This window comes from Danio rerio, chromosome 18 (genome assembly GCF_049306965.1).
Source record: "Danio rerio strain Tuebingen ecotype United States chromosome 18, GRCz12tu, whole genome shotgun sequence".
NCBI classification, from domain to species: Eukaryota; Metazoa; Chordata; class Actinopteri; order Cypriniformes; family Danionidae; genus Danio; species Danio rerio.
The window spans coordinates 3973309-3990000 of record NC_133193.1 but is presented as its reverse complement, the minus strand read 5'-3'; the positions used below and the strand labels follow the sequence as shown (position 1 = coordinate 3990000).

The window sequence follows — 16692 nt, the reverse complement described above, 5'->3', positions numbered from 1 at the left end:
GATATTTAAAGGCTTAACTAGGTTAATTAGGGTAACTAGGCAGGTTAGGGTAATTAGGCAAGTTATTGTGTAACGATGGTTTGTTCTGTAGACTATTAAAAAAATTTGCTTAAAGAGGCTAATAAGTTTGTCATTAAAATGGTGTTTAAAAATTAAAAACTGCTTTTATTCTAGCCGAAATAAAACAAATAAGACTTTCTCCAGAAGAAAAAGTATTATCAGACATACTTGCTCTGTTAAACATCATTTGGGAAATATTTAAATAAGAGGAAAAATTCAAAGAGGGGCTAATAATTCTGACTTTAACCTAATATATATATATATATATATATATATATATATACAATCAAATATGTTTATAATCAAATATGTTTATATGTGATCGTTTTTCACTCTTTTGTAGAACTTCTGTGCAAATGCCCAGAATGTAGAATGTAGAAATATAAAATAAATATGATTAAAATATACATCACTTTTTAAAACTAATTATTGCAGGCCCAACATAAAATATTGATAAATAAAATGAAAAATGTAAACACTGTACTTTCAGGCTTGCAGCTTTTTTGCTCAACCAAATTATGAAAAAATGTATCATGGTAAACAATGTATTTTGCAAAAAATAAAGTAAAATAAAATATAAAATAAAGCCTAAAATGAAGCCATAGAAACCATATATATAGATGGATGGATGGATAGATCGGTCATCATTGCTTATGATGGAGTTTTAAGGTTATAATCTAGTCTAAAAATAGATAACTGAATAGATATATAGATATACTGTAGATGTAAAACTAATAAATAGAATAAATAAAGCTGTTACCATAGCGACATCCGCCTGAAAGATCTGCTTGATGAACTTGTTTTTGGAGGAGTGAACGAGCTGAATGATGTCACCATGCAGAGTGTCTCGATTCTTCTCCAGAAAACCTGCACACACATTCACATTAAATCTTTACATCAACATACTAATACTATACTAATACATTTTAAAATATCTATCTATCTATCTATCTATCTATCTATCTATCTATCTATCTATCTATCTATCTATCTATCTATCTATCTATCTATCTATCTATCTATCTATCTATCTATCTATCTATCTATCTATCTATCTATCTATCTATCTATCTATCTGTGTGTCTATCTATCTATCTATCTATCTATCTATCTATCTATCTATCTATCTATCTATCTATCTATCTATCTATCTATCTATCTATCTATCTATCTATCTATCTATCTATCTATCTATCTATCTATCTATCTGTGTGTCTATCTATCTATCTATCTATCTATCTATCTATCTATCTATCTATCTATCTATCTATCTATCTATCTATCTATCTATCTATCTATCTATCTATCTATCTATCTATCTATCTATCTATCTGTGTGTCTATCTATCTGTGTGTCTATCTATCTATCTATCTATCTATCTATCTATCTATCTATCTATCTATCTATCTATCTATCTATCTATCTATCTATCTATCTATCTATCTATCTATCTATCTATCTGTGTGTCTGTCTTTCTATCTATCTATCTATCTATCTATCTATCTATCTATCTATCTATCTATCTATCTATCTATCTATCTATCTATCTATCTATCTATCTATCTATCTATCTATCTATCTATCTATCTATCTATCTATCTATCTATCTATCTATCTGTGTGTCTATCTATCTATCTATCTATCTATCTATCTATCTATCTATCTATCTATCTATCTATCTATCTATCTATCTATCTATCTGTGTGTCTGTCTTTCTATATATCTATCTATCTATCTATCTATCTATCTATCTATCTATCTATCTATCTATCTATCTATCTGTCTGTCTGTCTGTCTGTCTGTCTGTCTGTCTGTCTGTCTGTCTGTCTGTCTGTCTGTCTGTCTGTCTGTCTGTCTGTCTGTCTGTCTGTCTGTCTGTCTGTCTGTCTATCTATCTATCTATCTATCTATCTATCTATCTATCTGTGTGTCTGTCTTTCTATCTATCTATCTATCTATCTATCTATCTATCTATCTATCTATCTATCTATCTATCTATCTATCTATCTATCTATCTATCTATCTATCTATCTATCTATCTATCTATCTATCTATCTATCTGTGTGTCTGTCTTTCTATCTATCTATCTATCTATCTATCTATCTATCTATCTGTCTGTCTGTCTGTCTGTCTGTCTGTCTGTCTGTCTGTCTGTCTGTCTGTCTGTCTGTCTGTCTGTCTGTCTGTCTGTCTGTCTGTCTATCTATCTATCTATCTATCTATCTATCTATCTGTGTGTCTGTCTTTCTATCTATCTATCTATCTATCTATCTATCTATCTATCTATCTATCTATCTATCTATCTATCTATCTATCTATCTATCTATCTATCTATCTATCTATCTATCTGTGTGTCTTTCTATCTATCTATCTATCTATCTATCTATCTATCTATCTATCTATCTATCTATCTATCTATCTATCTATCTATCTATCTATCTATCTATCTATCTATCTATCTATCTGTCTGTCAGTCTGTCTGTCTCTCTATCTGTCTGTCTGTCTGTCTCGCTATCTGTCTATCGATCTATCTGTCTTACTGTTTATCTGTTCATCTCTCTATCTGTCTGTCTATCGATCTATCTGTCTGTCTCTCTATCTATCTGTCAGTCTGTCTGTCTGTCTATCTGTCTCGCTATCTGTCTGTACACCTACCTACCTATCTGTCTGTCTGTCTGTCTATCTATCCGTCCTGTTGTCTTTCCATCTGCCTGTCTATCTATCTATCAAAAAATATTAAATGTATTTGAATACAGTGCACTGCATGAAGTACACCGACCTCTGGTCTCGTAGTACACCACTCCAGCAAAGTGCTGGATGCCGAACTGTGTTTCATAGGTGTTTTTGGGTGGGATGTAGTTTGTGTTGAGCTTGTGTTGAGAGTTGAGTTTGTTCAGCATGGTGGTGTCTGTGCCCTAAAACAAGCCAAGGCAAGTTTATTAATCTAGCACATTTCTTTTACATTTACAAAAACAAGCACATTTACATAAAGACATCATAATATAATCACATATGCACGCACGCACGCATGCACCCACCCACGCACGCACACACACACACACACACACACACACACACACACACACACACACACACACACACACACACGTATAATAGGAAGAATAAATGGTTCACATGGAGGCAGATAATAAACATACAGAACAATCGAGTGTTTCTCTCACCTTTGGAAACTTGCTCTCCTCGTCGATGAGCGAGATGATGTTCATGGGCTTTATGGCGATCATGTCTAAAGCGTCCTGGTTGTCTGTGAACTCGATGTGCTGCCAGTTAATGTTCTCCAGGTTATATTCCTCCTGCTCCAGCTTGAACACATGACGGACGAAAAACTGCTGCAGGTTTTCATTGGCAAAGTTAATGCACAGCTGCTCAAAGCTGGACGAGAGACAGAAAAAATAAATAAATAAATCACAAATACATCAAACAGACAGATATATAAAATCTAAATCTAAACACATAAGATGGGTGTCAGGTTTTAACAAATTATTTATTTATTATTATTATTTATATTTATATATTAATTAATATTAATATTATTATTATGCAAAAAAATTACAGTGATTAATATAAATTATTATTTACTGATTGATGTTACTGACTTTATTCATTTTCGACCAAAGTTGAAATAGATATGCAGTATATGAAATATATGCAGTGCTCAACACTGAACCCCATTTTGAAAATAAATATTTCTATCTATTTCTCAGTGAATATAGGCAATGTATTTTGGTGCATTTAAAAACGACAGATTTATTATACAGATATATTTATTAAAATAATATTTTAGTCACAGAATATCTTTAGAAATAGAAGAATAATACATTTAAATTCATGCAAAATATTATTTTAGTCACAGAACATCTTTAGAATTAGAAAGATAATACATTGAAATTTATGCAAAATATTGAAAAAAATACAACCTACAAAATTTCAGCTACAATTTTTAATTTGCATTTTTTATTTTTTTTGCATCTCTTGATTTTTCCTCTTTTTTAAATTTGCATTTAATATTATTCTATAACATATAAATTTGGCTGTAATAGTTTTTGGATTGTTATCATTAGTTATGGTGTTAGATAAGCTCCAGATTTGGTTTCGGTACTAAATAATCTACTGTATATGCGCAAATATAATATTGTATAGCTTCCTATTAAAAATATGAATTTAAAAGATAGATTTGTGAGGGGTGTACTTATATATGCTGATCACTGTATTTGAGATTTTATGTAATTAATTTATGTAATAAATTTACTTTTTACATATTAAAAGCTATTAGTTCTTATTTTCAATGTATTTTATTAAATATATTACATAATAAACTATATTACTATAATACAATTTTATACTAGCAAATGTATTAAAGAACGAAAGTTATTTCAATATTAATATATAATCCAGCATAGTAATTATTAAACATATTTGCATGTAAATTGAATAAAATGTATATGCATTTGGTTGATTAAATTTCATTTATTGAAAATAAAAATGTATTAAATATACAATTTCTTACTTATTATTTTAAATGAGGAACTTTTTAAATAATTCAAGTAAAATGTATATGTATTATAAAATTATTGTTCCACTTGATATTAAATTAAAATAAAAACAATTAATAAATTATTTAATATTTCTTAATGTATTAAGCTGTATTCAATTCAATTAAAATTTGCAGTAATTATTAATGCATAACTAACAAATAAATTAATTCAAAAAGTCAAGTCAACTCAGCAGTAATTGAATTTGGATTAAAAAGAAGAGAAGAACAAAGCATTTTGGCTTTAAATCATCCACAGTTAGACCAGCAAATTGTAAAAAGTAAGTAAACAGGCCCTATTATCACCAATTGTGATATGCATATAGGCATAAGTGGATTTTTGTTCATGTTAAAGTATCTGCATGCAACGTTTTCTACCTGTTAACCATGAAGTTCTCGAAGCCGAAGATATCTAATAGGCCGATGGATCTTCGCACTGCTTTCAGCTCCAGAGATGGAGGTTTATAAATGGCTGCATTGATTTTCTCAACAATCCACACAAACAAACGGCCATAAATGCCCTGTGTAACACAAACCGCTGGTTAGACACTGTTAACATTATGCAGTAGGTAAGTTAGTTGTATTAGTGAGATGGTTTTACCTTAACAAATGCGTCTCTCACGTCCAATGCCTGTTCAATGCTGAGCGGGGTAGACACCGTCTCTCCACGGGTTATTATAGTTCGGCTGGTCAAACAGTTCATCAGATCCTTCAAGTCCACCTGTCAAAACACAGCATCATTAATTTAGTCCCATATTTATCAGGGGTCACCACAGCAGAATGAACTGCCAACTATTCCAGCATATGTTTTATGCAGCGGATGCTCTTCCAGCTGCAACCAAGTACTGGGAAACATCCAGACACACTCACATTTACACACACACTTAAACACCAAGGCCTATTTAGTTTATTCAATTCCCCTATAGTGCATGTGTTTGGACTGTGGGTGAAACCGGAGCACCCGGAGGAAACCCACGCCAACATGGGGAGAACATGCAAACTCCACACAGAAATGCCAACTGACCCAGCCAGAACTCGAACCTGCGACTTTCTTGCTGTGAAGCGACAGTGCTAACCAGTGAGCCACGGTGCCGCCCAACACAGCAACATCACTTTTTAATCACTATTATTATTTATGACTAATTTTTTAAGATGATTATTTTATTAATATTTCTATTAATCTATTATGAGTAATCTATCTTAAAAAAAAACATTGTTTTGGTTTATATAAATATATAAATTCCTGCTCCACGTCAAGTAGAGCACCTACTTGGGCCTACTTACACACCTGTTGGACTCTACAAGCTTACACACACACACATACACAGCTACAGATAGACATTCATTCATTTTCTTGTCGGCTTAGTCCCTTTATTAATCTGGGGTCGCCACAGCGGAATGAACCGCCAACTTATCCAGCAAGAAACATTCACACACACACTCATACACTACGGACAATTTAGCTTACCCAATTCACCTGTACCGCATGTCTATGGACTGTGGGGGAAACCAGAGCACCCGGAGGAAACCCACGCAAAGGCAGGGAGAACATGCAAACTCCACACAGAAACGCCAACTGAGCTGAGGTTCAAACCAGCGACCTTCTTGCTGTGAGGCGCCATCACTACCTACTACGCCACTGCCTCGCCTACAGATAGACAATCACTACCTATCCCTTCATCCCACGCCTTCGTGTGCTTTCACCCACTAGAGGGGGTAGGCGGGTCTGCGACTAGCGCCCCATGGCTGCCCGCCCTCATCGGACTATATCCACACCCCCTTTTCCTATCCCCTGTGGCAATGTTGTGTCTTGTATTTGTGTTTATGTGCTAATTGCTGGGCTTTTTTTTTTCTCCCTGGTCTCACATTGCCCTAATTCAAGAGCAAGGTGAGAGGGTGTTTTCTTTGCCTCCCTCTTCTGAAATGTATCTTACTTCCTTTTCTAAATGCTACCTCCTGTGACCTGTCTTCCCCTGAAAATTGTGATGTTTGTTTAAAAAACTTTAATCTTTAATTTTTTACATCCTTCTTCTATTTTCTGTAATTAATATTCTATTTTTGTCCTTTAGATATTGAATCTGACAATCCAACAATGAAAACATGTATATCACACACACATACATACATGATATTTAATTTTTCTCACAGTTATTTTATTTTTCTCTTGCCAATTTGTTTTAGATAGTAAATATTAAATAGATACGTAAATGTATAATTATAATGATAATTTATCAAAAACATAGTAATTAAGGAATTATTTTTTTGTGTGTAGGAAAATTCACAAATTTTCTGTTTTAAATACTAATTATTAAATGCTTATTTTCATTTCGGTCACAAGATGGCGCTCAAAACTCTTATTAGTTTTGCCCAAACATGAACTAGCATGCTACATATTGATAAAAACAGTGAAATACTCACCAACTAAATTCTATATACATATATTCTTTGGCTTGGATTTCATGCTAATATGCATGTAAATCAGCTTCAGACCATCCAAACTCTGTGGTTTATCATCTTACCTCTAGTAAAACAGCAGCGGTGGTGAGAGCTGAGCAGCGCACCACCTCACAGGCGTCCAGGTTATCATATGTGCGGGCTGAGGAGACCACAAATACACTGTTTAAGTTAAGGCATATTCATTCATTTAGTCTAAATACAGTTTAAGCTCTAAAGCAGCACAAAAAAAGTGTCTTATTTCCAGTGGCGCCCCCAGAAAATGTTCTTTGGGGTGGCCAGAAGAGGTCACACCAAATCTTGAGGTGGCACACAATAAATTGTGAATTCAGTGCAATGTTATATATTTCTACAGAAATTAGGGGAAAAAAATAAATAAATAGAAAAAATATACATACATACATATATGTATACATATATACATATATATATATATATATATATATATATATATATATATATATATATATATATATATATATATATATAAAAGTCAGTAAGAAATCTCGAAATTAAAACAAGTAGTAGTTTCCAGATAAAACTGAACATCTGTTTTAATAAAGTGAATAAACTGACCCTCGTAGCGGAGGTTGCCCATGTGCAGAATAGCAGCCAGCAGCTTGGAGATCTCCCAGTTCTCCTTATCTGTGAACATGAGCACCTTCATGGCTGATCTGATGTTAGAGTATTCCTTCTGATCATCTCGACCGTCACAAACAGTGCAGTTCCCCTGAGTTTACACAGAGAAGACATTAGAGACCTGCAGGACACATCTGATCATATCTGGACTATCATCGGGGAGATCATTTAACCCAGGCTCACTGGGAATATGCACCTCAGCCGACATTTCAAGAGTTCCCACTTAGATATGCTTGGCATTCATAGCAGGATTGGCATGCTGTCCCGGGAGAGAACCCTGAGCTCGGAGATATTTGAGCCTAGGGCTCCCGCCCGGTCTAGAAGCATATCAGGGGATCCGAGGTCAGGTAGGTCTCAATCGCTCCCCTTTTAGAAGGGGAGAAAAAGGAGGAGAAAGGGGAGATTCTTCCAAAAAGAAGCAATAAGGAGAAAGTTATCCATTTATATTAAGCTAGGATCATTCTGATTGGATTATTACCGATTACGGATGAGTGGCCAGCAGTAGACAATCATATCACGTGCTCCTCTCGAAATTAGTTTGTGAAACTTCACTGATGCAAAATGTAAAGTTTGCTGCTTTGAGATAGTTTTGCTGTATGTTTCAGATGACAAATCCACTAGAGGGCGCCGTTTACATATTTGTAAAGCTGCAATAGGTTAATTAGTGTACGTTTTGATGTACGTTTCAGATGACAAATCCACTAAAAGGTGCTGTCTACATTTTTGTGAATCTCAAATATGTTATTGAGGATACAGTTATGCATGTTTTACATGACAAATCCACTAGAGGGCGCCACTGACATATTTGTGAAGATGCAATAGGTTACTTAGGGTAAGTTTTGTTAGACATTTCAGATGACAAATCCACTAGTGGGTGCTGTTTATATTTTTCCAAATGTGAAGTACGTTACTTAGGATAAGTTTTGTTGGACATTTCCGATGACAAATCGACTAGAGGGCTCAGTCAACATTTTTCCAAATATGAAGTACGTTAATTAGTGTACGTTTTGATGTACGTTTCAGATGACAAATCTACTAAAAGGTGCTGTCTACATTTTTGTGAATCTCAAATATGTTATTTAGGGTACAGTTTTTGCATGTTTCAGATGACAAATTCACTAGAGGGACTTATCTACATATCTGTGAATCTGAAATACGTTACCTAAGATATGTTTTGTTTGTTTCAGATACACGTCCTTCTTTTAAACATCTAAGTTCAGATCACCTATAGGGAACGACTTACCCAAACCCTTTCCTAAACCCAACCGATAGTGTTTTCAAAAGCAAAAATAAAAAAAAATGTAACTGCGACAACGTAGTTTTGCCTAAATTTTACATTGATTTCATCTCAATGTGGAAGTGTGCTTCACCTGACTCAAACCTGAGCGCTCTGCAGCACAAGCACAGCAACACCGTGGAAAATACTGAGCAAACTGACCACGCATATAGGAGTATGAAGATAGATATGTGCGGCAAACGTATTCGCTTTCTAATCATAGACACCGTTACATTGTTATGTGGTATTTAGTTGTGCTGTGCAAAGAACTGCACTAAAATAATACGTTATTCATCAATAACATGTGTCTGTAAACATCATCAGTGTGAAAAAAACAAAAGTTATTTGCGTCATACTGCCCCCTAGTGTTCATTTTAAAGTACAAACTGCAGTCAGTCTGCGTTGAAGTACATTTTTGTGTAGGCTGAAGCACATATATTCAACGTGCGCCAGTGTTGATCATCACTCACTATAGTAAGGTAAGTGTAGTCTGTGGCTTTACTCAAACCCAGCTGCTTCTTCTGGTCTGGAGTCATTCCCTTCAGCATACAGTAGAAAATGTGGTAGTTTCTCTCATCACGGGCCTGCATGGGTGCACAAAAACAACATTTCACACATTTTTGTTTTGTTTTGCAGTAGAAATGTAATGTAGGCTATAAAAAACCTACCAGGTCATTTTAAGTTTTTATTTTAAAGTAAACTTTTTTTTTGTTATATGGGTCAAATATGAAATATCCCATGTTGGTGTCTGCATACATTTTATTTTAAAAACATTTTATAAAGCAAATTGTTAGCAAATTAACGCCCTATTCACACGGGGCGTCAGCGTCAACGCTTCCCATTCACTTTGAATGGGTGACGTCAGGCGTTGCCGAACTGCATTGTGGATCCGTCGGCGCCGCTTCAGAAGCGTTCCTCGCTGCAGAAGTTGGGACCAGCTCAACTTTTCAAGCGCCGACGGAAGCGTCAGCCAATCAGATCGCTGTATGCAAATACACCAGCTCAGACAGTGGCCTATTGCTGACTGAATTTCATTGGCTGACGCTTCTATGACGATCGTTTCAGCTACAACTTCAGACACGCCCTCTGTCAAGCGTTGACGCTGAAGCCCCGTGTGAATAGGGCGTAAGAGCTTTGATGTTCCAAATAACAAAAAAGGTAAAATAATGTTACATCAGAGGTTTTTTAATGTACAAATGATAAACATATTCATTCATTCATTCATTTTCTTGTTGGCTTAGTCCCTTTATTAATCCGTGGTCGCCACAGTGGAATGAACCACCAACTTATCCAGCAAGTTTTTACGCAGCGGATGCCCTTCCAGCCGCAACCCATCTCTGGGAAACATCCACACACATTTACACACACACTCATACACTACAGACAATTTAGCCTGCCCAATTCACCTGTACCGCATGTCTTGGGACTGTGGGGGAAAGCGGAGCACCCGGCGGAAACCCAGGCAAGCGCAGGGAGAACATGCAAACTCCACACAGAAACGTCAATTGAGCCAAGGCTCGAATCAGCGACCTTCTTGCTGTGAGGCGACAGCACTACCTACTGCGTCACTGCTTCGCCCAATAAACATATTTATTGGGGCTTTTTACATCTGGCCGTGTCATGTGTTTTCTCTGATCTGCTAGCTATCACATTTTAATTTTAATATATTTTTGATGTCCATTTTTATTTTTGACCCATTTAGATTTTTAAAAAGAAATGTATTTATTTAATCTTCAATACCACATTACATTGATCAAAAGGGACAGTAAGCTAAAAAATTCAACTTTACATTTTAAAATACATTAAAATTGCAAACATCTGATATTAGATGTTATAATTTTTTTTTAAATCATCAAATAAATAAATTTATCAAAAAGAATTCTCTGATCTGGGTGACATGGTGGCTCAGTGGTTAGCACTGTCGACTCACAGCAGGAAGGTTGCTTGTTCAAATCCCTCTTGGCTCATTTAGTGTTTCTGTGTGAACTTTGCATGTTCTCCCTGTGTTGGTGTGAGTGAGTGTGTATGGGTGTTTCCCAGTACTGAGTTGCAGCTGGAAGGGCATCCGCTGGATAAGTTGGCAGTTCTTTTTGCTGTGGCGACCCCTAATAAATAATGGGACTAAGCCAAAATTTGAATGAATGATTGAAATGTTCTGCTCTCTGGATTTACTGATTATAAAATCCGATATCAAGACAAATGAATTAGACTTTTTCAGAAAATTACAATTGGTCAAAATAACAAACGTTTTCACTTGCCGTGATTAAAAATCTGTATTATTTTACCAAATATTGATCTCTTAAAATGAATATAAACATCAACAAACATATTAAAATCTGTTTAAAATTCAATATTATAAAAATATTGAATCTAAAAAAAATTTAATTGTATGCAAAAGAAAAATCTAAAATCTTGGTAAAAAAAAATCATTAGCAGTTTACAGAATGAAACAAAAAATACTTTTTACTCAGTCATAACTTTATCCATAGCAAATCCAAATGATATTAGGTGATCGCTTAATGTTTACATGTCTCAAAAACATAAAAAATACTAGCCCCAAGCTTTTCTCACTATTTTGTCCTATTCTAAACACAGAATTGAGACTAAAAAGCGTGTTCACACCTGTCGACACACTCTGGATTTCTCCAGAAGGTACTGCTCGATCTTTGCTCCCTCTATGGCTCCTCTTTTGTTGAAGTGGATGTCGATGTACTTCCCAAAGCGGCTTGAGTTGTCGTTTCGGATGGTTTTAGCATTTCCAAAGGCTGTCGGATAAAGAGAAGTTCCAGCATTATGGATGTGACACTGGCAGTAAAACTTGAAACATCAAATCAATGAGAATGTACATGTTAACATTATATTGAAACATCTGTGAATATTTTCCAAAACAACAAACCACAGACTTCAGGCATCAGAAAAATATCTGTAAATGAGTTTTATACTTTAAATGAGGGAAGTAAACATGTTATGGATCATAAAATTATGCACATTTACAGTATACAACATATTTTGTAAATATTTTGTGAATTAAACTGCACAATCAAAAAGAAATAATAATAATCAAAAGAATAAGCATTGGCTCTATATAGAACAAATGGTATTTCTTTTATTTTACATTTATGAATAAACAAAGCTCTGTTATGGTTGTGACCGATGTGAAATTGGCAGTTTTGTGGCTTTGTCAATGTTTTCAAACTATTTTATTCGATTTAGCAGAGATTTTTGAGCATTTTTAACCAGGGGGCAAATTGAAGTGGAGTTTAATACCCATAATTAATGCTTGACCCCCTTGAATGATGTCAAAACAAGATGTATGGAGGGTCAGCCCTTTAAATAGTGAGAAACAATTTGCTCTGATCTGTATTTTAAACATTAACATCTAAAACTAAAATAATAGATAATAAAAATATTCATTTGACCACCCCTGTAACGGTTCATACCATTGTGAATGCATAATTGTGTCATGAAAAAAATTATTTAACTGCCTAAAACCAGCAGATCTAGAGCACCGATAGACGACGTGAATGTTCACGAGACACATTTCTTGTAAAATAGGTATTTGTATCTACATATAGCCTCAACTGAACGTAAAAATAGATTCATGAAGTAGTTTGACACACAGAAATCTCTGAAATGGCAAATCAGAATGTAGGTCAGAATACACTAAATATCCCTCAAAACATTGAAAGTTGAAACATTGAAAATTAATTAAATGTGATTTAAAATAATTTGATTTAAAGGTCACAAACTAACAATACTGAAAAAGCTAATTCCCCTAATTGTCAATGTGTAATTCACACCCTGTTTTTACAATACTTTATTATACAAGCCTACACAAACAACTTATAAATGGTTTCACTGTTTTGGTGAAAACCTTATATTTTGTATGGCAAGTTTGACATTTGTATGTAATAGCTGTAAAGCAGAATGTAATCTTGTGTGTCTCTTTCACCTTCCAGGATGGGATTTGCCTCCAGCACCTGCTGCTCGATCCAGGAGTGCTGCCCGCTGATGGCTGCCAGAAACTGCAGGATCAGTTTGGTGCTTTCTGTCTTTCCAGCACCAGATTCACCACTGATGGGAAACGAACAGGAAAACATGCAACAACCACATCCATACACATCCATTTTATTATAATTATTATTTTCTATCTAATATTTTATATAGTTTTATTTCAATTAATTAAAATAATTTATTTGTTTTCTTTTTTGGGACAGCCATAATGAATACATCCATACTCAACTATATTAGTCATTTTATTTCATTTAGTTTCTCTTATCTAATCATTTTTATTTGCTGATATTTAATATTTAATTATTTATATGATTCAATGGTTTTTTTGTGTTTCTTTATTCTGACACAATATTTTTATTATTATTTAATTGAAATACACTTAATAAACCTAAAAATCTGATCTTTTAAATATTTATTTACATTTCTTTGTTACAAAACAAATAAGTTTTATTTATTTATTTGAAATGACACTGAATAGCTGATAAAATGCATTGTAATATTTTGTTTTATTTAACATTTTTTATAAGATATTTAATAAAACTGTACAATACCAACAAAAAAAGAAAAAAAAAACAATACAAAATAATAAATAAATTAGTAGATAAAACAAATAAACAAATATAATGATTTTATTATTTCATCACAAAAAATATTTAAATAAAAACTACTTTAAAATATATTTTATTATATATATATATATATATATATATATATATATATATATATATATATATATATATATATATATATATACATAYATATATATATATATATATATATATATATATATATATATATATATATATATATATATATAATAAAATATATATATATAAATATATTTACTTTTTTCCCAAGTGTATATAACTACTTTAAGAAAATATCAGCATTTGTTAAACACTTTCAGTATTATCTTTGTCTCGAACTGAACCAACCTAATCCTGTTTATATGTAATGAACCTGCTCCCTAGCAGGTTTGAGCTACCAGAACTGTTGCTATGACAAAAAAAGTTTCTGATGAGTTTTGAAGAACGAAACGATCCTGGATTGTGTCAAATCGTCAATTTTCAAATCCAGCTTATTGAGTAATCCATGTACGAAAAACAGACCCCTAGTCCTTACCAAATAGACCGACATACAGCATATCGTCTCATGGATTCTGAATATAAAGGCTCTGACCTGATGATGCAGCACTGGTCTTTGTTGTTGCGCTGCATGTTGAAATAGCAGTTGTCTGCGATGGCGAAGATGTGTGGAGGCATTTCTCCAATCTTTTTATTGGTGTAAAGGCGAATCTGGTCTGCTGTGTAAATGGGAAGCAGCTGATACGGGTTGACGGCCACTAAGATGGACCCCGTATACGTCTGTGAAGGACAATAATACAGAAACGTCAGAGGACAGATCTGGTTCTTTGTTTAAACAGTGTAAACAATCCCATCAGGACATTGCAACACAAAGACAAACAGCTTTTATTGTCTTAAACAGTCGTGCAAGAACTTTTATGCAACACTGAAAGCTTGGAGCATGTAAAAAACATGCAGATATGAACATGTGAAGGCACATACAGTAATATCCAGTGTCCTCCACTAACAGCAAAAGACCAAAAGGCTAAAGGCTTTTGTTATATTATAAAAGTAAAATCTGCTCATATCCGCAGATGTGTGAGTATTAATGAAGGACACTGCACTGGTGATGAAGAGGATCATGGGAGGACGGTGTGTGGTTTTCAGCGGTGTGTATCAATGTCTGTTACTGCAGACAGCAGAGCCATGATGAAACGCAGCACCGTAATGAACACACACTCATTCAGAGCCAACAGTGAACATGCGCACGAAGACCAAACTCACCCGACCACCACAGTTGGTCTTCAGACAGAGGAGAAATACACAACCAGAGCAAAGAAAGAGAGAGTTTAAGTCGGAAAGATGAGGAAGACCATCTGAAAGAGCTCTAACTCATTGAACAGGGAAATAAAAGAGGTTCATAATATAAGAGCAGAGAGCAGAGAATATAAACACAGCAGAGCAGATAACTCAGTGTTAAAGACAGAAATATGATCAAAATCCAAACAGGCTACAGACATATCTTGATGAATTTATATTTTGTCTTTGTGATGATGTTCTGAATGATAAAAAATGATTTAGTTTGTTTGTTTGTTTATTTATTTAAATAATTATGCAAAATAATAATAAAATTATAATTATTTAAAAACAATACTAAGAATTATTAAGAAAGAAGATTTTATGGCAAAATAATAATTAAATCATAAGAAAATTTCTTTTTTCTTAAGAATAAGCAACTAAAAACAAAATCAAGAGTTTTATTTTGCAATAATAATAATAATATTATTTATATGTGTTTATATAAACATAATATGTATGATTAATGAAAGTAATATATATATATATATATATATATATATATATATATATATATATATATATATATATATATATATATATATATATATATATAAAATAATAATATATAATAATAATAATAATAATAACAATAATAAATATAGTAATACTAATATAGTATACACACACACACACACACACACACACACACACACATATATACATACATATATATATATATATATATATATATATATATATATATATATATATATATATATATATATATATATACACATAAAAATCTGTTAAGGTCAATAATTGGGTACAGGACAAACCACTGCTGTCCAATCACTTGCTTAATTAACCAAGTTAAGCCTTTAAATGTCACTTTTCACTATAAGCTGAATTCTAGAATCTTGAAGAATATCTAGTAAAATATTGTGTACTGTCATCATGACAAAGACAAAATCAGTTATTAGAAATGAGTTAAAACAGAACTTGGGAAATTTATATATTTTTTAAAAATTCACATTTCACAGTAGGGTTAGGCCCAATCTCAATTCTACCCCTTAGCCCTTCCCCTCATTTAGCGTGTTCACGTGAAGGGCTAGGGGTGTCCCAGTTCCCTTTAGCTTGAAGGCGTAGGCCTAAGGGGAAGGGCTACATAGCCCTTCGAACTGAGATTTTTCAGGAACACACTCAAAACCAAGGGGTAAGAAATTTTTTTCCAGAATACACCATCCACAACGGCAGCATGGCTGCATACGGAAGTAAGGAGATTCACAAATTAGTATTTTTGTCAGTATAATGAATTTTTACACCAAACAAACATGTTTTAATACATTCATAACCGCGCTTATGTTTTCCCATCATGCTTAAAAAAAAACGGTAAAATAAAAACCGCTAAACTTAGATATCTATTATCTATAATCATAACCCCTGTATAGCAGTCCCACTACATTCTGACACTCGATGACCCTCGGATACCCTGTCAGTAATGTCTAGTGGCTGGGAATGAGCTTTTTAGAGCATCTGCTATAATGTTATGTTAATGTTGTTTTTGTGTGTTTATAGATGAATATGGCCACTGTGTACACACACAGTACAGTTATGATCTTTTTGCCACATTATCCTGTATCATTTTGTTAACATAATATATGCCTTCAGTGATTTCCTGACGATAAATACCAAAAATAACGCAACTGGAATAACTAAAGCAGTTGCCATCGTTGATCTTATATGAAGCAGGAGATCGCGATGACATATGATGACGTGTGCAGGTGCTGTAGCGCTGTCCCATTTCTTAGGGGTAAATTTTAAAGCCCTTCCTTTTC

The 16692-nt window shown here is 33.6% G+C and overlaps 1 protein-coding gene across 7 annotated transcripts in view; it reads right to left on the bottom strand.

Annotated features, from left to right (window-relative positions):
• Positions 1 to 16692, bottom strand: part of myo7aa (myosin VIIAa) — a 111066-nt gene that overhangs the window by 57412 nt on the left and 36962 nt on the right. For 6 of the 7 annotated variants that reach the window (NM_152983.1, XM_073928789.1, XM_073928791.1 and 3 more), the window contains 11 exon segments: positions 821 to 927; positions 2840 to 2975; positions 3243 to 3453; positions 4991 to 5133; positions 5214 to 5333; positions 7132 to 7208; positions 7643 to 7796; positions 9452 to 9565; positions 11604 to 11746; positions 12934 to 13055; positions 14175 to 14359. In NM_152983.1, coding sequence (NP_694515.1) covers positions 821 to 927; positions 2840 to 2975; positions 3243 to 3453; positions 4991 to 5133; positions 5214 to 5333; positions 7132 to 7208; positions 7643 to 7796; positions 9452 to 9565; positions 11604 to 11746; positions 12934 to 13055; positions 14175 to 14359 — 1512 coding nt within the window. 7 annotated transcript variants of the gene reach the window in all.